Source organism: Meriones unguiculatus, chromosome 7 (genome assembly GCF_030254825.1).
Source record: "Meriones unguiculatus strain TT.TT164.6M chromosome 7, Bangor_MerUng_6.1, whole genome shotgun sequence".
NCBI lineage: Eukaryota > Metazoa > Chordata > Mammalia > Rodentia > Muridae > Meriones > Meriones unguiculatus.
This window is the reverse complement of record NC_083355.1, coordinates 104,733,035-104,755,551: the sequence shown is the minus strand read 5'-3', so window position 1 is coordinate 104,755,551 and position 22,517 is coordinate 104,733,035. Positions and strand designations below refer to the sequence as shown.

Genomic DNA, 22,517 nt, shown 5'->3' with positions numbered 1-22,517 from the left:
TGCGCTTTCTCAGAAGGGGAGTTTTAATTTCCTTACAATATCCAGTCAGGTTCCTGTTTTCATTTAGACAGACCGGTCAGTCAAATCAAAGAGAGAGAAACCTAGCCCAGGCCCTCCCTACCTAATAGAATATAAAAGCCCAGACTCACCCAGGGGTTGGACTGACACAGGCTCTGGATTGCTTCCCTTTGTGGGGCATCTGTTTCTCTGCACATTTTGCTCTGTTACTTGTTTTATATTTTTCAGATTTTTTTTATGTAAATGAGTGTTTTGCCTCATAAATGTATGTCTTTGTGCTACTGAGGGACCACCTGGGAATGAGAAAAAAACAAAAAACAAAAAAACAACTGTGATTCTTTGAATGGAAGCCAGGTGCAGAGAGCTCTTGAAGGGCGGGGTGAACTGTTCTGAGAAACAACCAGCTGTAAACTATCTACAACCAGCTGTAAACTATAGAGCAAAAGTGACCTGATTTTCAGGTATAAAACCCCTGTGCTTTGCATGTTCAGGGTCGTCTCCTGTCTTTGGAGGGGCGACCCTATCGCGATAGCAATAAAACCTCTTGCTTTTGCATCGAGTTGTGGTCTGTGAGAGTTCCTGGGGAGGGCGCGATCCTGAGCTCCCGAGCAGTGAGACTCCAGGTCTTACACTACATGCATGCAGGGATTTTGGAGGCCGGAAGAGGGAGTTAGATCCCCTGGGCCTCGAGGTAGGAGTTGACTGTGAGCTACCATACGGGTGGGTGCTGGGAGTCGAATCCAGGTCCTTTGGAAAAGTTGCCAGTGCTCTAAACTGCTGAGCCATCTTTCCAACCCTTCTTATTTATTTTTTTTTTAAATAAATCTGGATTGTGCTCCCCGACCGCAAACTTGTCATCTTGCGTTTCCTTAGGGGTGATGATATGAGACTGAGAAAAGCCCCCCAGGCTGAATCACTACTAAACTTGATGATGTGAGTTCGATCCCTGGGGCGAAAAGAATCAGTTCCCACAGTCTGTCCTCTGACTTCTGCACATATACCAATGTGTGTGTGTGTGTGTTTATTACAAACAAATGTAATGATTTTTAAAAATTAAATAATAATTTTTTAAAAATTAAATAGGAACAATAGGACGTCACTGAGAGTATGCCTTTTCATCTGTGGGGGACACACACCCCTATCACCTGTCCCACCCCCAGCCCTGTGGGTGCCGGAAACCACAGATGGTATTGAATTCTTAGGGACTTAGCCATCACCGTGGCTGTAACTTTTGCAATATGAGAAAAGCAACAAAAGTAGCACACATTTCATTTTCCTTCTTCACAACTTCAAGGATAGAAGGCTTATTACCATAGTTCTTGACGGCCTCAGGGCACAATTTCTTTGCTTCTGAGGCTGAGACCCTTCACCTGCTCACTTAGAAGAAGCCCCTTTGTGGCTTCACTCTGGCATCTAAATTGCTACCACCACCCCTATTGCAAGGTGGTGCCACTGTTAAATAAAAGAAGGGATCCTCGTACTGTGGGCACCGTGCAGGTACCTTGCACTGTCTGCATTCACCAAACAAAAGGGTGGTTCCTGACCCAGCAGGGATGGCGTTTGAGATTTCCTCACACTGCTTTAAACAATGTGTGAATTAATCCATGCAGTTTTTTCTACTCTTGCAATTTTCCAATTAATATTTTCACATTTCAGTTGACCGTAAATAACTGTAATCTCAGAAAGCGGAGCCCCCACAAACAAGAGGCAGGGGACTATTACATAAGGTTATAATAGAATTAAATCCAATTCTATCTGTGGGTTTAGCTCAGAGTTGATGCTAATTTTTATCCCTGTGACCTAATAGGTGACTCTGGCTCCTGCCTAGTACAAGATCACATTGAAAATGAAGGACAAAAATAGTGTAGGGCTGTGGAGATTAAAGTGGTCATAATACCAGAATTCCAGCTCTGCTAGGTACTTCAAGCTTCCTCCGTGGGTAGCAGGAATAAGATGCAGGAACACTCACGTGGCAGTCCTCTGCCTTGGGGGACTGGAGGTGGAGGAAAACCAGCTCATACTGGAAAATGCTGTAACACTTCAATGTGGCAGCATGTGTGTGAGGGAGTCACCTTATTTTAAGTGCTTGAAGGACCCCCAAGCAGGCACATACTAAATGTTCACCTGGCTACACATGGGACAGATCTGCAAAGGACAGTAAGTGCTGTGATGAGAACTGGATCAAGTATGTGACCACACGGGACACTGGCAAAGCTGGCAGAATGACCGTGTGCCCTTGATGAGGCCACAAGCACATCTGCCTTTTATGAAGTAGCCCTTGTGCCTACAGTGTCACTTAGCGCTAAGCCAGAGCACTGTAGCCCATCTTTGGGTTAGATGGACACTGACAAATGCACAGGACCTAACTGAGCTTTAATTCAAGTCCTAGGAGGTTCCCAGAGATGAAAACTAGCCTGATACATAGCAGCTATGAGACAAATGACTTTAGAACTCAGAAGGTAACATTATTTAGGCAGCAGAGGGGGTGCTTAACTGGTACATCAGATGATGAGATATGTCCTCCAGAATTGAATTAAGTTTAGATTATCCGAATCTAATTGTGAGGTCATTTGCAAAATCAAGTTACTGCTTTGCATCTTTGAAAATGACTCATGTTCCTAGGAAGTGCTATTGCACAAACAGCTTTCTGCACTATCCCTGCAGGGTGTTCTGCTTGTCAGGAAACAAAGCTTGTGGAAGACCTGTCGCATGTTATAAGCCCTGGGTTAGTGACGGCTGCCTGCAGCGGCGGAGAAAAGAGACATTAGCAAACATGTCAGCCGAGCAGGCAGCGGAGGTTGCAACCTCTACCCCGGATCTGACCACAAAAATCTAACCTGTCCCTGTTAAACCCAAACCAGAGGCCACTATTTAGACATATCCCAAGGCCATCCACCCACAGCCACATAACTCAAACTTGGGTCACCCTGATGGCCCCCAAAACTGGAATCACAGAAACAAAGCATTAACTTTACATTCCAGTTGGCATGGTTCAGTGAAATCACATCAATTAGCTATAGACAAATTACTGCAAACACCTGTTTGTCCTAAAAAAAAATAATAATAATACATAAGAGATAATCATGAGATTGGTTGACATGGTTCCTCTCTTACACGTTATAACACATTCTGTTGATGCTTAAGAAAAACTTCTTCCAACCTAGTTTGAAGTCTTCCAGATTGTGATCCATACATTTTATGGCATGACAGTTCGCTTTTAAAAATTACTGAATCTGATCCAACTTTACCTCTGTCATCTTCTTTCTGCTCTCAAAGTGCATGCATACACACACATGCAAATCTGGGTGCACAGTGCAGACACTCCTATCTGGCCTCGGATCTCCTTGCCTCACTGTGGCCCCGGATCTCCTTGCCTCACTCTGGCCCCGGATCTCCTTGCCTCACTCTGGCCTCGGATCTCCTTGCCCCACTCTGGCCTCGGATCTCCTTGCCCCACTCTGGCCTCGGATCTCCTTGCCTCACTCTGGCCCCGGATCTCCTTGCCCCACTCTGGCCCCGGATCTCCTTGCCTCACTCCATTCAAGCCATTCTGATCTGTGCTGGTCCCTGGGAGATACCAAGCATGTTCCTATTTAGTTCACCCCCGCAGGGTTTTAAGTCTAGACCCAAACGTTACTTTCCCACAAGGTTCGTCCTGGGTCACGGCTCTTCGTTTTTCCCAAGTATGAATGTGTGCGCTCACTTCTTTACATGCTGAATCCTTACTAATTAGCACCCACTTGAGTGCCTGTCACAACAACATAAGTCACATAATCACAAGGATTTTCATATGCCTTATCTGCTACCCTGCAATTCTCAACCTGTGGGTTGCAACCCCTTTGGGGGGGGTCACATATCAGATATCATGCAATATCAGATACTTACATTATGACTCCTAACAGTAGCAAAATTACAGTTATGAAGTAGCAGTCAAATAACTTTATGGTTGCGGGTCACCACCACATGAGGAACTGTATTAACGGGGAGCAGCATTAGGAAGGATGAGGCCCACTGTGCTACAGTGTCCTTCTTGCCTAAACTGGAAGTAGGCAATGATAGACGCTGTTTGGTCAGCACCAGCTGTCAACTTGATGCAAATATAGAATACTCTAGGAAGAGGGAATGTCAACTAAAGAATTGCTTCCATTAGACTGGCATACCTGTGGAACATTTTCTTACTTCATAATTTATGTAGAAGGGGTCAGTTCCATTGTGGACAATGCCATTCCTAGGCAGGTGGGCCTGTATAAGAAAGCAGGCTGAAAAAGCCATGGAAAGCAAGCCAATAGCAGCATTTTTCTGTGGCCTCTGCTTCAGTTCCTGCCTTCAAGTTCCTGCTTGAGTTCCTACCCTGGATTCCCTGAATGATAGCCTGTAACTGGGAAGCTGAAATAAACCCTTTCCTCCCCTGGTTGGTTTCCGGTCAGTGTTTTATTACAGCAACAAAAAGCAAACTAGAAAAGATGCTCAATAAGCATTTTGCAACTCTAAGCCTCCAGGCAATAGAAAGGATAAGGTGTGGGTGCAAAAATAGCAAAAACATGAAAAGGGAGATAATTTCCGCACTCCCCCCTCTCCCCCGCCTCCGTACTAAAAAATGTTGGAGAGGGAGTGAAGGAGAGGGAGGAGAGCAGAGTGTCTGGTGAGTTCTGAGGAACAGAATCCATGCTCCATCGACAGAGCATCCAGCCGGGGAAGTACATGAGCTGCATCTATACACTGAGGAACAAAATCTCGGTTTCTATCAGGTATACAGGCCAAGAAGGGGCAGAGCCACACTGAGAGGCACAGGATTGAAGATGGGTGCTCTTGAACCCCTCATCCACCCACGCCTAGCCTTTGATGGGCACATTCTTGTGTAGCTCCAATACACATCTCTACAGATGTTGAGTTTGTCATTGCAATGGCTGTGTCTTGCATGGCAGATGACATTTCTGGCCCTTCTCTAGACATCGTCTGTCCCTCGAGTTCCCTAGCCTACTAAGAGATTCAGGAAAAGGAGTTGGGAGGTCATTGCCATCGGGGGTGTATCCACTGGTGACCCTACCAGGCTCCAATAGACAGTTCCAATCCAACCATCACACAGATGGTCCTGGCTAAACAAAACGGGTCATAAAACAACCAAAAGTCATAAATATGGGGAAAGGGTAAGTAGGTAGGTGAATGTTGGTAAGGATAAGAAGGAGTAGCATGGGGTGGGGGTGGGGGAAATGAGTAACCAGAATGTATTACATACATACATAGAAATGCCAGAAAGCTAACTTAATCAAACTATTCCGTGTTTAAAAAAATGGTTCCCTGACAGACGAGGAAAGGACCTGGGGGTAATCTGTATGAACAGACTGTCTCCCCCTGAAACCTTGTGATGTGTCCTCCACAGAGCTGGTGAAAGAAAGGTTAAAATCAAGTTAAGTTGGATGAGGTAAACATGTAATTACGCCTCTCCTCTGCCAAACTCCACACTTGCATCATTTTATTCAGTCTTAAAGACAACCACTAATATTTTCAGGGGTGAAATCGTTTTTAAAGACTTGTTGGTCATGTGCCTGGCTGAAAGTCCAGCTTTGTCCCCTGGAGCCTGGGATGAGCATTTCGTGTCCTCTGCTGACCTTGTGTGTGTTTCTGTGGGGAAATTAGAGAAGCATTAAGTGGCTGCACACAGCAGAATAATCGCCATGGCAACCACGGGTCCATCACCTGAGCTTTCTTCCAAACTGATTTATCAAGACGGAATTGCAGATGGTCTCACAAAATGGAAGATGGAAAAATTCATATTCTCTCTCTCTCTTTCTTCCTTTCTCATGTTTTGATATCTGGGTTCTAAAAGTGGCTCACTCATGTCTCCCTTTTCTAAAATTATTCTAAATATGTTTTTTTTTTCCTTCTCCGAGTTGCTGTCTGACTCATGGATCCTGTGCTTGATGAGGTGAGGGGCTGGGATAAAATCAGCACACAGCAGTTCCCTTGGGGGGTCAACCCACATGTCTTACATTGGCAAGGCTGGCAGAATGACAGTGTGCCCTTGATGAGGCCATTTTGGGACAAGCACATCTCTGCTCTGTGAAAGGGGGCCCATGACCTTGTCAATTCACTGTCTCAGATGAGCTATAGCCAAGATTAAAAGAGTTGTCAGGTTGTTTCTGGACTTGGGGTTATGTGGATGAATAAATGACGACTTTGAGACCACATCTTTACAGAGCTTTGTTTTCCCCAGAGCCCATCATTTGATATGGAAAACAGTAAACAGGAACTGACCTGGAACATGGTTCATATGATGGGTTCTTTGGTTGCTATGGTGATTACCCAGCTATTAGTCAATGGCTCTTCTGTAAACAGTTTCAACACATGAATAAATAAAAAAGACGGACCACGAGTGTAGACAGAAAATGTTTATTCCTGAGATCTTCTCTGTCTCTCTGTCTCTCTCTCTGTCACTGTTTGTCTGTCTGTCTTCCTCTCCTCTCTCTCTTTGTTGTTTGTTTTGTTTATGTTTTAAAAACAGGTCTCATTACATAGCTCAGACTAGCCTTAAACCTAAAATGTTGCCTTATATCCGCAACTGGGATATAACCACGCCTCACTTGCAGTTGTGTTTTAGGTAAATAGCCCTCCAGGGAAGGTGGGCATTCAGGCGTCTCCATGCTTTCTCAGGTTTGCTGAAACGCCAGTGAGGGACAGCTGACCCTGGAGCTGAGGACCTGGGAGCAGTAGGGTCTTCTGCCTACCCAAGATTTGTCCCTCTCAGGCTATTTCTCTAACCTCATTTTTGTCATGTTTCCCCTATGTCGGAGGCAGCTAAGAAGCCTTTGGGTAACTGATGCAAAACTACCAAACCCTGATTATCAGACTTACAGGCAGGAAAAAAAGCTAATTCCAGACTATTTCATTTTAAGAAAACTTAGAATAACAATTTTAGGGAGAAGACTTCCATTCGCCTGTGAAAGTTAAGTACAGTCTCATAGCTCAGTCCTGAAACTGTACAAGAAATTGATTTTACATCTCCTAGTTTCCTCTAAGAAGCAATGTAAGTTTTATGAAAAGTTTGCCTGAAGGGTATATGCATATGTATTTTTGGGTGGAAGACTTCAAATCATTAAATATATGGTTATATTGAGCTGTGGAAAAGTAGATGGGATTGAATTAACTATTGGACTGGAATTAAATCTATTTCCAATTATTCCCTGAAAAAGAGCAAGCTTATGGGTCAGTTATGTCTTATAGACAAAATTACTGTTTCTAAAAGGCAGACATTTTAAATCGCGAAGTTTTAGGCTGGAAGCTGCCTACCAGAGGTCCCATTCCTACTGCTACATTCCTGGCTTCTGTAAGCTTCTCAAAACTGCTCCTGTTGTCGCTGTCCCTGGAGCTTTATCCTGCCATCGCTGGAGTTCAGCTGTCTGTCATTCAGCTCTGCCGTGTTTAGTTCCTTGTTTTTAGCAGTTAAGTTCGACTTCCGAGTCCATTGTAAGCTCTGTTTGGTTTTCTGTTTTATCATGCGTGGGGAGGCAGGTTAGATGAAGGGAATTGTTTAAAATGATGGCAAAACGCGCCCTTAACCGAAAGGTGTCTCTGAAAGAAATAAATCACAGGTGAACGTATGCATAAGCACAATAGAAGTGGACCAACCATTAGGGCTTCCATCTTGGCTCTTAGCACTACACCCAGAAAGGCTGGCAAAACTGCAGTGTTGTCGCTGCCTTGCGATTCCTTGACATACTGCCCCTACTTGGACTCTTCACTCCTTTTCCCTGTTCTTCCTGCTTCCTGATTTACTATTATGTCCCCGCACAATCCCAAACCAGGAGGCAAAGGGCCTTGCCACAGGTCCAAAAAGGCACAGTCCGGGTGTCCTGAGCCAGGATGTGCCCTCGATTAGCACACTGAGGCGGCAGGTGGCTGTACACAAAGGCCATCTGGCATGGCCCAGAAACCTGTCTCCTCAGGCCGGCACAGGTGTTAGGATGTGTCTGGAAATGGGGGCGGAGCTACAAAATTCTTGGTTCAGGTGCTTCCCAGCTCCAGACACTGACTCCATGATCAGCTCCGTCACTCTTTAAAATATGGCCAAATGAATGGCTTCTACCCAGTGCTCTGAGGAGAGAGAGAAACCCTTGGGCTTCCCTGAGCTTTGACAAAAAAAACCCCAAAAACCCTTACTGAACTAGTCTTTCCCAGACAATTCCTTCCTTACCCTCTGCCAGTGTCCCTTTACTTCACGCCATTGCTGCCTGCGAACTTACTGCCTGGAAGCTTGAACCTCAGTTCTACACTAATCCCCCACGTATGCCAGCCCTTATTCCTCCCAGCAGGTTTGTTACCTCCACAAGGACTGAACAGAAAGACGGCTTCTGGAGTGCAGACCGTACTTCCTCTAAGGCAGCGGCTCCCGACCTCCCTAACGCCGTGACCCTTGAACACAGTTCCTCACATGTGGTGACCCCCAGACATAAAGGTATCTTCGTCGCTGCTTCATAACGGTAATGAGTTGTAATGTAAAGTATCTGATATGTGACCCCCCCGGGGGGGGGACGTAACTCACAGGTAGAGAATGGCTGCTCTAAGGAGTTCCTTCCCCCCACCCCCAAGCCCTTCAGGGCTTACCGTCTTTTTAAATGACTCCCCCATCGAGGCCTGCTCTGGGCAGAGCAGTATTCTTCCTATGCTATATGCACAGAAGGTGTTCTCGCGATAATACTTCTAATCTTTCTTTCAGGCATTGGTGAGCTCAGTAAAAGTGATGGGAGTAGCAGGCTTCTTTGGGATAGACCGAGCACTACTTCCGTGTGCACATCATCTCCTGGCGTTGGTGAAGAGCATCCTCCAGGATTCAGTATCCCATGAGACTTCCACATAGGATGTGGTTTGGACGTAGGGTCCCTGCAGATGAAATGAGTTAAGAGGGTGTTACAGCGCATGAAGATGTACTCCATATCAGTGTCCATTTTCTGTTCCTATAACCAAATATCTATAAAGAAGGGTTTCCCTTGTCTCATGATTTTGGAGGACCCATTTGTTGGACCTCTGGTGAGAGCAATGTGCCTGCATCCCAGCTGGACAGACTGCATCATGGCGGGTACCCATGATACATGGAGTGCCGAAGGGTCTTGGGTAATATAGGGAAAGGGTGTCAATAGTCAAAACTGCTTTCAACTGATTACGCTTCTTACATGATAGGAAAAGGTACTAATATGACACTCCAAGAGCTTATTTAACTCCCAGGCAGGGGAGACACTGACAGGAATACTCTCTGACTCTTCTCCAGGGTCGCAGCTCCTTAACCCTGTCTTGCAGTCCTAGCGGACACCATCCGGTAACAAAATAAGATTAGTGATGAGCAGCCAGTGACTTAGCTGCCCTGGTCCCATTAGCTGTGGCTGGAGAATAGGCACAGGGACATGTTGACAAGTATGGATTGGATTTATGGCCTGTGTTACCTCCACATACATGCCTGCTCCAGGGGGCACAGTGATGCACATATTCAGTTACATGAAAATCAATTGCCCCTATGTTAAAGAAAAGAGTTTATTTTCTGAGTGCTATTTACATAAAGACCAGATAAGCACCTAATTTCAAAAAAAAAAAAAAAAAAAGAAAGGAAAATGATTCCCTCTACCAGCCATACACCTACTCAAGGTATACACACACACACACAGCCTCACGGGTGTCATCTGCCTGGCACGATGTGGGCAGCAGGGGATGTGGGAGCCAAGCCAGCACAGAAAGTGTCTCCAAACACTTACTCATCCTCCCACCGCCTTCCAAAAGCATTGTGTGGAGTTTGACAGCTTTGAAAATGTAATTAACACTTTTGCTTATGGGAGAGTAGATCCTGAAGAGTTTTAGCAGGCTATACCATAAACAGCCTCGAATCTCAATGAACCATGGCCTTACTCAAACATATCCCAAGCATAGTCACACTCTTCTGAACTCCCAGGAGCCTGGAGACCGATACAGGCTTAGGTCAACCTTTCTTTGTAGTATCCCAACCCCCCACCCCATTCCAAGACTTAAAAATCAAATCCCACTGAATACAGCACTAAACAGCCTCATGGTAAAAGCTTCGAGAAGCTACTTGACGAGTAAGGTTCTGTCTTAGGTTTGGGTTCTGTTGCTGTGATAAAGACACCATGACCAAAAGCAAATTGAGGAGGAAAGGGTTTATTTCAACTTCCAGTTCCACATCACAGTCCATCATGAAAGGAAATCAGGGTAGGAGCTCACCGCAGGAAGCTGGAGACAGGAACTGAAGCAGTGACTATGAGAACTGCTGCTCACTGGCTCGTGCCTCCTGGCTTGCTCAGCCTGCTTTCTTTATACAACTGGGCCCATCTGCCCAGGGGTGGCTCTATATCCAGTGGCTGGGGCCTTCCTACAACAATCATTACTGAAGAAAATGGCCACAGTCTTGCCCCCAGGTAATCTGATGGAGGCATTTTCTCAATTGAGGTTTATTTTCCAAGATACCTATGCCTTGTATCAACTTGACAAAAACCAAACCAAACCAAACCAACAAAACCACTGGGACAGGTCCCATAACTTTCTGCTACCATAACTTGACTGTGGAGGCTGTAGATTTGTCAAGAATTTTTGTCTTTACAGGGCATAGTGTGCATTTAGGGGTGACATGACACATAGTAATTGTTCCCAGATTTCCCTTCCTGTAAGTCTGTCACTACACCTAGGGTCTTATGTGAAAACACTAAAATCTTTTACTTGAAAGGAAAAAAAAATGAAACTATCATGATTAGAGAGTGGGTTGGCATAGTCATTAGGGAAAGAAACAGACTGGGAAATTTTTGGTAAGGAAACTGAAGATGCTGCTGGGTGCTGCCTGGGTAGGATTCTGGGCCCTAGTGTTCAAGCAAAAGCTGGTTCCCATTGGAGAGAACCAGCTTCAAGGTGCAGCAAAGTCAAAGAGGCAGACAAACCCAGGATTGCACTAAGTATAATTTATTTGACACTTCGGTTAAAAAAAAATTGTCATGAATATCAAGACAGTTGAATTCTCCTGAACTGGGTCAGAAAAGGGAGGAAGATAGAATGGCTGACACAGGACTTCATCTAAGCCAAATGGAGATGATTTATCTCTAGCTGGGATGCTGGACATAGTCCTGGTGCTGGTGGGTCTAGAATCTTGGTCGCAAAATTTTGCAGACTACTCTACTTATAGATGCTGGGGAACTATGTCAGGAAAGTAGCCAGAGTCACTAGGCATGGTCATGGTTCTCATGACTCAAGATGGCTGCAGTCAGGTCAAGCTGAAGCCTCACACCTGTGCAAGGGGAAAGACAGATAGGCAAGCCAATGGGGCAGAGGGAGATCAGAACTTGTTTCTTCTGCCTACAGCTGAAACATGCGGGCACCACTGGTGAAAACACCAGCTAAAATATTGGCCCCTATCCCAGAACAGCTGCTACATATGACGATGTGAGAAGCATGTTTGATGTTAAAACAAATACAGATTTTCTTCTGGGTTAATTGCAAGATTCGCGTGGTTATTTTAAATAGCAAAAAAGCAGAAGGCTGTAGCTTCAAATTTCACGAATATAGTGGAATCCTTGGATGGTGACCTGGATGCCTCAGATTTTTTATCCAGCTGTCCTCCCCTGCTCCTGCCAGTGAAGGTCACTGGAGACCTGAGAGAGAATCTTTTTAATGAGCTTCAGGGATGCAACACTGGGAAGCCTTGTCACGATCAGAGAACAGTGCTAACAGTGTGAGCTCTTTGCACTTAAAAACCTTGAGGGTGTCCCCCCCCTCCCAGGAATTCTGTCAGGAAGAGTCAGACCAAAATAAGCCCACTCTAAGGTTAGGCAGGTCAGATTGAGGAGTGGAGCAACACAGCCCATTTCTATGGCAGACCCTCAGCATCATCTACTTCCTTTGCAAACTGACTCACATGCTTAAGGCTCACTCCCTTACTTCATGTGATGTGCCAAAGAAGTGGTCAGTATTATTGGATAGGACTGCTCCCAAGCACACGTCTCCCTGCCTGCCCTGGCTAGTTTAATAAGCACAGCTACAACCTGGGAACCATAACTATAGTCTGGGAAATTATATACTCCAGGTGCATAGTACCTATGAATCACCCGCTATGACGATGATCTCTCTCTATAAATATCTTACAGAGGTCCCAAAAGACGGACGGGAGTCTTCGGTTTAAAGCCCTCTTACAAGAACCTGGGGCTTGTGTTGGACTGTACAGGAAACTTCTCGTTGCATGGTGTTGACAGGTAGTCTCTCTAACAGCTACAGGGACACCGGCTACGGCTACTCCTTCCTGAAGGAGCTTCAGTGGCGTCTTTTAAGGGATTTAGAAGTAAGAGTAATTTTAGAAACCACTTAGCAAAGCAGTTTTCAACTTCAACACCTGTCAGGATGACCACAGCCCTACACATTTACTTTGCATGTTACCCTCAACACGATAGAAGAGAAGAGGGCAGCCTGGGGTAGTGTTTTCTTTCTCCACAATTCCCAGTGAAACATGAAAACATCGCAGGACTAGTCATCCTGTGGGTGTAGACAGACGACCATCTTGTTGAGAAACCTATTTGTTGCAAGCTGTAATTAATGAGGCGCCATCTGTGAGAGCCTGTGCTCCTTGCATAAGCTGCAACGATCCAAGCGAAGTTCTTACGAGTTTCAGCCAGATGGAAGAGAGAAGAGGTGTAACAAGGCAGAAATGTGGTGTGAATTAGCTGATCAGGAGCATATGCTGTGCTGTTAAATTTTTATCCTATTATCTGACATAGAGATTCATTTTCATACCCTTCTTAGCAAACCTGATTTAAAATTTATATCCAACTTTGAATTCTTCCACTTGGTTTAGTTTTACGTTTTTAAGTCTCTATCTCTCTGTCTCAGTCTCTGTGGGCATAAGTTTGTCCATCACCTGTTTTGAGTTAACTTTTGTCAAGCTATGAACCAGTGTGCATTTAGAGCACACGTTAGCGAAAAGCTGGTAGTGCATAATTTCAAATAAACTTAAAATAATGTTCTGAACTTTGTAAGAGTGATTAACTTTTAAAATCAACTTATATCATCAGAGATAAGTGAAATAAAAATTCATAAAAAGTACAAAGTTTTTTACATACTGATTTATTTTAAAGTGCAATATATAATTACAAAGTTTCTGATAAAAATAGTTTAGAATACAAAATTTAAAGCTTCAATTAAAGCACTCATAATAAATACACACGTTATTAGCCATGAAAATAAAAAATTTAAAGCAGATTTCCAACCTCCTGAGTTTTTATGATAGCTAATGCTTAAAGATTTTTAAGATACACATTTATAAAAAAAAATCGAGGTTCATTATGCTGCTTAACAACTATGTACAAATATCTACCATACAGTGTAAAAGGGGCTTTATCATCTGGTTAGAAATGCTGAAACCAGCTTGCCGGTGGCCCTTGTCTGTAACCCCAGCACTCAGGAGGCTGGGATCATAAGTTCAAGGCCAACCTAGACTACTATAGTAAGAGACTCTGTCTTACACACACACACACACACACACACACACACACACACACAAAACTAACTGAGTTGTTCTCAGAAAAACAAATATTGTATGTTTTCTCTAATGTGTGGTTTCTAGATTTTACTTAGATAGCTAAAGCCATGTACATACAGATGTCATGAGAGTGGCCATGAAACTGTCTGCGAGACAAAGGGAACTAACGGGAGGAGGAGGGTATGGCACCCAACATACATGACATACTTGTTAGAAAATGTTGTATTTAAAAATAAGTGTTTTTAATTGATAAAACAAAACTAGGAAATGCTTAAATCCTGTTTTTACACTATTACCTTTTAAAACAACAAAGTTCTTATAATAGGTTCTGGTTTACAGTCTTATGATACAGACCTCATAGGGTCTGTATCACACTGTTGATACAAATGTGTATAGCACATTTCCTCTCTGTGTGCTGACCCTTCCTGCACATTTGATCTAGAGACTGATCAGAGCATAGCAAAGTGCAGCTTTAACTGCTTAATTAGGTGCTGTGTGTCCACATGTTCAGGAAACGCTGCTTCTGACTTCTGAGCAGCAACATAGCTTCTCTGAAGATCTCCGATCTGTAAGAGATACCAAATCACAAATAAGATCTACATGTTGAAAAACTGTGAGGGGTTCTTAAAGGGAAATTGTGGTTAAGAATCACCTCATCTGGCTAAGAATCATAGCCAAACTTTGGGTAGAGTACAGGGAATCTTATGAAAGAAGGGGGAGATATAGAGAGACCTGGAGGGGACAGGAGCTCCACAAGGAGAACAACAGAACCAAAAAAATCTGGGCCTAGGGGTCTTTTCTGAGACTGATACACCAACCAAGGACCATGCATGGAATTAACCTAGAACCCCTGCACAGAAATAACCCATGGAACCCCAGCCTAGTAAGGGGTACAGGGGCTGTCTCTGACATGAACTCAGGGGCTGGTTTTTTGATCACCTCCCCCTAATGGGGGAGCAGACTTGCCAGGCCACAGAGGAAGACAATGTAGCCAGTCCTGATGAGACCTGATAGGCTAGGGTCAGATGGAAGGGGAGGAGGACCTCCCCTATCAGTGGACTTGGAGAGGGGCATGGGAGGAGATGAGGGAGGGAGGGTAGGATTGGGAGGGGATGAAGGAGGGAGGGTGGGATTAGGAGGGGATGAGGGAGGGAGGGGACTACTGCTGGGATACAAAGTGAATAAACTGTAATCAATAAAAAAATTAATTTAAGAAAAATATTAAAATAGGAGGAAAGGGGGCATCAATAAGCATGTAAAGTGAATAATATATAAATTCATGATTTCAAGCTTAAAGAAAATAAAAACACTCCCTCAGATCAAAAAAAAAAAAAAAAAAGAATTACCTCATCTAAGTTAGAAATCCACCATGAAACCAAATGAAGAAAATGAAATTATGTAAGTACTATGTGCTCCATTATAGTTGTTTAGCATTGAATCAGAAGCCTGGGTTTTCTCTCCCTGTTGCTGATAGAATTGTAAGTACAAGAGAGAATTTGTATGCCTCAAGATCCAGCTCAATGTAACTAGAATAAATGCCATATCCAATAAAGACACTTTGATTAGTGTAGTATCCCTTAGACATGAAATTTAAGCAAAATATATAGCTTAAGATATAAGATATACTCTGAGAAGTTCTAAGTGATTCTAAATGCAAGAATGTTGGGAAGATAGTTGTTCTTTGAGTTTATAAAGGATATTACTAATCTACTTTCATTTCTGTATAAACTTCCGGAAAGACAGAACATTTTTAGTGTGTGCACAAAAAACAATCTAGATGATTCAGTTCTAATGGATTTTTAATAACATATTTAAGCAGTTTAGATTGAAGTGGTTTCCTTGTAAAATCATAACATCTCCAACATTCTCACTATTTTATAGTATTTTGCTGAACTTCCTTTTAAGAATTCTTTGGGGTGAGAATCACTAAGGCACGCTGATCTTCCTGTAAGTCAGTGTCTGTGCAATTACTAAGCAGCAGCAGGGTGCAGTGGGAGGTGGAGGGGCATCACAGGAGCTGGCATTCAGTTTGGAATCACGCATACACCACGTGGCTCTAGGGTGTGTCTTTGTTTTATTTTCTTCATATTTATTCTTTTATTCTTTTCAGTTCTGTGGAAGTGTGAGTGCAGGTGCAGTCACAGCCAGAGATGCAGAATCTCCCGGAGCTGGAGTTACAGGCGACTGTGAGCCACCTGATGTGGGTGCTGAGAATCAAATTCCGGACCTTTGGAAGAGCCGCAAATACTCTTAACAACTCAGCCAACCCCAAAGACCCCTGCTGTTTGGGTTTTGCTGAGACTAGTTCTTTCTGGTCTAGCTTTGAACTAGCGGCCCTCCTTCCTTAGCCTCCAGTGTTGAGGGCTTCGCAGACTCGAGCCTCCACTCCCAGCTCTCGGTGCCTCCAAAGCTCTGTGAGCATCAGGCTCCACAGGAATGTAAGCACCGTGAGGCAGAAGTTTTTGTCTGCTTCATTCATTGCTACGTCTTCTATGCTGGCCACATGGCTTACTCCATAGAGAGGCTCAGTAAAGAAGCATCCCTGGGGTTCCAGTGAGAATTCAGGGAGGTAGGTAGAACACCCCCAGCAGACCTGGAACTCAGCACCTGTCCCAAAACTGTAAGATGAGAGAGAGCTTTTCCTATTTTTAAAGCAGACATGTTTTAAAATGTCGTGTTCACGCTATAAAAATATCATGTTGATGTCTTCAGTCAATAAAACCCTGTACTTTTAGGACAAACATTTTGACCTGTTTTCTAATCCTCAAGACAGACTTTGCTATTCGTGGTAAAAGTGCAGAGATGTCCCTGGAGTGTTTGTTTATGTCTTATTAAAAACAGCTCACTCACCAGGCATGGTGGCGCATGCCTTTAATGCCAGCACTCCGGAGGCAGAGGCAGGAGAATCTTTCTAAGTTCTAGGCCAGCCTCGTCTACAGAGAGAGTTCCAGGACAGCCAAGGCTACACAGAGAAAGCCTGTCTCCAAAAATGCAAAAACAAAAACAGCTCATTATTTCTTTTGGCTTCTGAATATTAACTGATTGGCCACAAATACTAAAATACCAATAGTTAGTTACCTTACCCTCATATTGTTTGTAACTAAACAATATTCAGTAGCATCCTTAATTTGTAACAATGTTGAGAAAGGGCGGTGAAAATATAATCTGCAGATAACAGACAGGGTCCCTCTCTGTAGAAGTCAATTATAAATCCTTCCTGAACCAGGAGTTATCTAACAAGTGTTTCCTCAGTGATTAAATGTGGTATTTTAAAACATAAGATATTTTTTCTGCAACTTAAAGTGGTGTTTTAGTTAATACCCAATGATAAAGTTTATTACATAATCTCCTGAAGTGAAGATATTTGTGATAAAAGTTTTTAAAAAGTCATTTCTTTTAGATTGAGGAAAAAAATCAACCTTCTGTTCAGAAAGATAAGGTTTAAAATGTTGTATTCAGTCGGTATTTTTTTAAACTAAGAAAGATCAAGAACGTGTCAGATGATAAATTAATAAAGGAAGAAAATACCTTATCAGAGACTGTTGCAAAATTAAAATGTGGCTCATACATATGGGGTGCTAAAGAAGATGCTGTTTGTAACAGTGCCCGTGCCTGTGGGGAGAAAAGAAGAAAAAGCCACAGATGAGTGTGTGTCACTCTGTATCTATGGTTTTTTAGGTTCAAACAAAAAACCTGGGACCAGACCTTAAAATTATCCTGTGGGAAATATGGGTGTCATTCCTCAGGAAACAGAATGATGTAATAAAACATAGCTTACTATGGATACACTGACAAAATTATATTAGTGATACATACTTCAAAAGAGGGAATTGGAAATGTAGAGTAGATACAGGCTGTCTGAGAACCACTGCCTCAGAAAGTTTGCGCTTCAGTAGGACACAAAATTTGAAATACAATCTTCTCAAGGCTTAAACCCAGGTCTTCTTGTCTTAGGCTTTGTTATTGCTGATCAACTAAGGAGGTTCTACTTATCTGCTTCCTAATCACAACTTAACACCAATACATCTCAAAGTCCAAAGTTCTGCACTGGTGAGAGCAAGAAAGCATTCATTGTACTGCTGACCAGTTTGCTAAGGGAAATAGCTACCGGAAGTGACAAGCTTTCTCTAAAGCACTGTCCTAGTTAGGGTTGCTGTTGCTGTGACAAAACACCGTGACCAAAAGCACGCTGAGGAGGAAAGGGTTCATCAGGCCTACACTTCTGCATCACCATTACTAAAGGCAGCCGGGGAAGGAACTCAAGCAGGGCTGGAACCTGGAGGCAGGAGCTGATACAGAGGCCATGGAGGGGTGCTGCTTACTGCCTTGCTCTCCACGACTTGCTCAGCCTGCTTTCTTATAGAACCCAGGACCACCAGCCCAGGGATGGCACCACCCACAAAGGGCTGCTCCTTCACCCCATCAATCACTGATTAAGAAAATGCCCCACAGGTGGATCTTATGGAGAAATTTTCTTAACTGAGGTTCCCTTCTTTCCAGTGCTTCTACCTTGTGTCAAGTTGATATAAAACAAGCCATCATGAGTACTCAAAGCATAAAAATTAAGATTACATTTCACAGGACAATGTTTTGCAGAGACCATGGATTAACAAACAGATGCTCAAGTGTGCATCAGTTCATATGATGCCATTGGACAATCCTCTCCAGACTCTAAACTTGTGTCCATGACCCTGAGGACAAATTCATTTCTCTTTTTTTGAAATGGCAAAAAGAGGACACTGATTCATATAAGACAACAGATATTAGGTTTTACTAATAAAACAGGGTGAATGTAAAGGATTTCAACACATCTGAAATCAGTGGACTGGCAAGACAGCTCAACAGGGAAGGACACTTGCTACCTGGCAACCTGAGCTTGATCCCCAGAACTCTCATGGAAGAAGGGAGGCAGGGGAGAACTCGCTTCTACAAGCGGTTCTCTGACTTTCACATGTGTGAGGTGGAATGTGTACATACTTGAGCCCATGTACACACACACACAGATCAATGGCATTTTGGCGGGTGCCGGGGGTCTGAACCCAGGTTTCATGCTGCCATGCAAGCACTTTACAGCCAGAGCTCTCCCAGCCCCTCCAGACACTGACTTCAGGCTTCCCGAGTGCCAGTGCTGTTCCCACTGCTCAGAGTGCAGAAGTTACATAACAAATGAGGTCCCTGCTTTCAAGCAGCCGACAGTCTGCTCTCTACACACACCAATAGCTGGTAAAATGAGAGAGCGGGGAAAAAAGCACGTGGCGTGCTAGACCTTGAGAGCTTTTTTTAGACTGATGTTTGGATGGTTTTTCTAAGGACTTGGTACTTAAGACCCAAGTGATGAAAAGAAACGTCATTGCAAGAACCGAGGATACTGCAAAGGCCTGAAGGGAGACAAAGCACTGTGTCATGTCTGTAGAGCGGCAGGAAAGTTGCATATGCTTGAAGCCAGTGAGAAATGAGCACACAGATGTTGTCTCAAAGAATATAGGGGCCACACAGGCCACGGCAGGAAGCTTGGGTTTTAGTCCAAATGCACAGAGAAGGGACTGGAGGATTTTAGTATAGCAGTAATAAAATAATACTGTTTAATAACAAAACCCATTAGCCTATTCAAAGGAGTATGTGCTGCTGCTTCATTCATTCATTCATTCATTCACTCACTTGATCATTCATTCATTCATTCACTTACTCACTCATTCATTCATCAATCCATCATTAAGTCACTCAGTAGTCTTCCTGACAGGGGGGAAAAGGGGAGGGTCTGCACCTCAGTTGGCAAAGTGCCCACCCATGTGGTATGTGTGCAGGAGGGAGACCAGCTAGGAGGCACCTGGGATGGTGAAGGGAAGAGATGAATGTGGCGTAGAGAAGAGGAACCAGGGTGAGCTACGGCTGACGGGACTGATGTGGGTGCAGAGGTGGCAGACAGAGGAAGGAAGGAAGGAGTGGTTGGAAGGGTAGCTGCCGGTCTTGGCAGGAGCAGCTAGATCGGAGGAGGGAGACAGTGCGTTTCAGGCAGTGAAACCACGGAGGCGTGCATTATTCCCAGTACATCAAATGTTCAATTCTGGCCTCTGAGAAGTGAAGTGACTTGACCAAGGTCACACAGCTAGTATATGACAGAGCAGGGATTCAGACTCAGTCAGGCCTGTCAGACTCGAGAGCTACTGGAGAGTAATGACAAGACATAAAAAGAGCCGAGTGCCACAGCTTTCCTCTGAAGGGAGCCGGCGGTCTTTGCTGACCTGTTCAATGTGGCCCTTCCGCATCTCTAGCACGGCTAGGTTGTTGTAGGCCTCGGCATGGTGGTTGTTGTGGACCAGGGCCAGCCTGAAGCACTGATGGGCTAGGTTTGTATCTCCTATTCCCTGCAAGGAAACGCACATGTTTACACACGTGGAGCTGCACTCCTCCCACAGCCATAGCCTCCCTCATTGTGCATATAAATCTTTCTAGCTACATAGAGAAAACAAGCACCACCCATAGCAGCGAAGGGTGAGTTCTGTGCATCTATTTAACTTGAGGATATAAAATGACTTCCATAAACCTCAACTTTATGATATCTGAGAATTTCTTCACATGATCACATGGTGACTTTTTCCATAACAGGAAACACACACACACAACATACCACAGCTATGTGCCCCAGGTTGTACCAGACATCAGCTGCCTCCTCTTCATTTTCGGCCAGGGAAAGGGCACGTTCAAATGAAGTCAGAGTCATGTCGTACTGCTGGGCGTAGAAGCAGCACAGCCCCAGGTTATTGAAAAGCTGGCAGTTATAGACTCCCATCTGCAAGAGGCGCCTTTTCAAAGAGGAGCACAAAATTCGCTATCAGACCAACTTTACAAATGTAAACGTTTTTTAAAGCTGGAAGTGAATTAATTTAATAACTCTAGGACCCTTGAAGAACACTAACACAAGCAGATTAAGAAATGTTTAAAGCAATGCTCACAACTTGTCACAGGGCCATGTGTCCAGGGACAAGGTCAGAAAAGTGGTTTTTAATGTTGTTTTTTTTTTTTTCTAAAAGCTTTATTAGAAAGAGTCACAAAGAGGGAAGTTCACATGTGTCACTTCAGAGGCCTCAGCGCCTGCTGGGAATTCGCTGAGGCCTGATCCAGCCTGAGGAGCACATCCACATTTACCACTAAGCCTTCTGTTGCACCCTGGATTCCAGTGTCTACACTGCACGGTAGATTCACTCCCGTGAGCCTCTGCCGTGGGAACTGCCGCTGCAGGTAGCTCTCTGTGTTCTCATGGCAGCTCAAGAGTCTCACTTTGCTTCTGTGTATCATTAGTCCCACAGAGTTCAAATACACAAACGACAAGCTAGCTCCGCTGCTCCACGAAGCTTTGACCCACTTTAGGGTGCAGGATACAGCTGTGTGTGCTGGACAGCATGTGCAGCCTTTATGTTCCGGTATGTGTTTGGAAAGAACTTGTCAGCTGTCTACCTACTCCTATACATTACAGGGCTGAAACCACCAGCTAACCAAAAACTTCAGGGGCCAGCGAGATGGCTTAGTAAAGGTGTCCATCTCAAAGCCTGGGAGCCTGACTTTGATCCCTGGGACTCTCGCAGCGGAAGGAAAGAGCTGACTTAAAGGAAGCTACTTTTTAACCTTCACAAGCAAGCCATGGTGCATGCACACAAATACATAGTAGATTTAACTGTGAAAAAAATGCATTTTAGAAGCCACATGTAGGATAAAATAAGTATGTACTTCCAACAGAACCAGTGACCACAATTTACTTAGACTTGGAAAAAGCTGAAAACATGTGACCGTGTTTTAGGTCCTCATCAAGGTTCAGAACACAGAGCTACTGCAAACCCCTTCCTGCTTCAGCCTCTCTGTCTTTAGGTTTTGTGGTAATAAGAGGCAGTAACGACGAGAAACATTTTAAGTAGCTATTTAGTCTCTGTAGTTTCTTGACAACTAATAGGAATTCGCCCTGAGCCAAAATGAAAGCTTGGCCATGCAGGTCTGTTTCTCCAGGGTGCTGGCCTGCACACCCCCAAAGTGCCGAATACCACTTTAATTCTCAGAAAGCAGCTGAGAGATGCGGATCTTAGATCCACGCTCATGTGGCCTATGCATAATGCATCATTTCTCTATACTTTCATTCCATCCCTTTATGGTTTCACCAACTTTTCCTGCAGATGCAGGGTAACACCCACCTGTAAAACCGGAGTGCAACCTCTGGCTGGTCAGAATAAAAGTGATTACTTCCAATGCAGGCGATGGCTTCCACGTGAGTATTGTCTTGTTTCAGAACTTCTTTGTAGTATTCTGCTGCTGATGAACTATTGTTCATTTCCTGTTCCCCATCCACACAGAAGAGCAACATGTTATTGACACTGGACAAAAAGCTGTGTTTTGTTTTGTTTTTTTCCTGACCGATTTAAGTTCTTTCATTCAACAAATATTTATTTGGAGTCTGCCATGTCAGACTCTGTTCTAGACAGCAGGGACAAAATCCTAATGAAAACATGAAGTCATCGTCCCCAAGGAGATGACAGCTGGTGGGGAGACAAACAAATGAGTCAGTGTGGGATGTAATGTAAGGAAGGATAAGCAGGGGAAAGAAACAGTGCAGGGTGAGCAGAAAGCAAAGGGAGCAGGGGCGCTTGTTAGGGCTCACGTCAGAAGAGGCCCTGTCTGACAGAGATGGAAATGAAGTAAGGTGTGAGAGCCAGCATTTGTGGAGATAGTCTCACTCGGCAGAGAGACCAAAACCCAGAAGCCTAACATGGAAACACTTAGAAGAAACACTTCCCAGTGAGCCTGGAAAGGGGGCAGTGCCCAGAATACCATAGAGGTAGCCAGGCCCTTTGAGGCCATGGGGAGAGCCTTGAACTTCATACAATGTTGGGAGAACACCAGAGGATGAGAAACAGAGGCACACCACAACCATACTGCATCGTGTTTAAGAAGTCACCTGGTGCCCAACTGTAGGTTGTACCAACTATGGAAACAAGGTGTA

At 44.2% G+C, this 22,517-nt stretch overlaps 1 protein-coding gene across 4 annotated transcripts in view; it reads right to left on the bottom strand.

Annotated features, from left to right (window-relative positions):
* Positions 1 to 13,158: 13,158 nt before the first annotated feature.
* Ttc8 (tetratricopeptide repeat domain 8) overlaps positions 13,159 to 22,517 on the bottom strand; it is a 57,761-nt gene continuing 48,402 nt past the window's right edge. For 3 of the 4 annotated variants that reach the window (XM_021627190.2, XM_021627191.2, XM_060388020.1), the window contains 5 exons: positions 21,712 to 21,851; positions 20,160 to 20,334; positions 19,774 to 19,896; positions 17,060 to 17,143; positions 13,162 to 14,097 (listed from right to left, as the gene is read on the bottom strand). In XM_021627190.2, coding sequence (XP_021482865.1) covers positions 13,981 to 14,097; positions 17,060 to 17,143; positions 19,774 to 19,896; positions 20,160 to 20,334; positions 21,712 to 21,851 — 639 coding nt within the window. In that variant the 3' untranslated portion in view covers positions 13,162 to 13,980. Of the gene's footprint in view, positions 14,098 to 17,059; positions 17,144 to 19,773; positions 19,897 to 20,159; positions 20,335 to 21,711; positions 21,852 to 22,517 lie in introns of all 4 variants that reach the window. The other variant, XM_021627192.2, reaches the window with a different exon arrangement.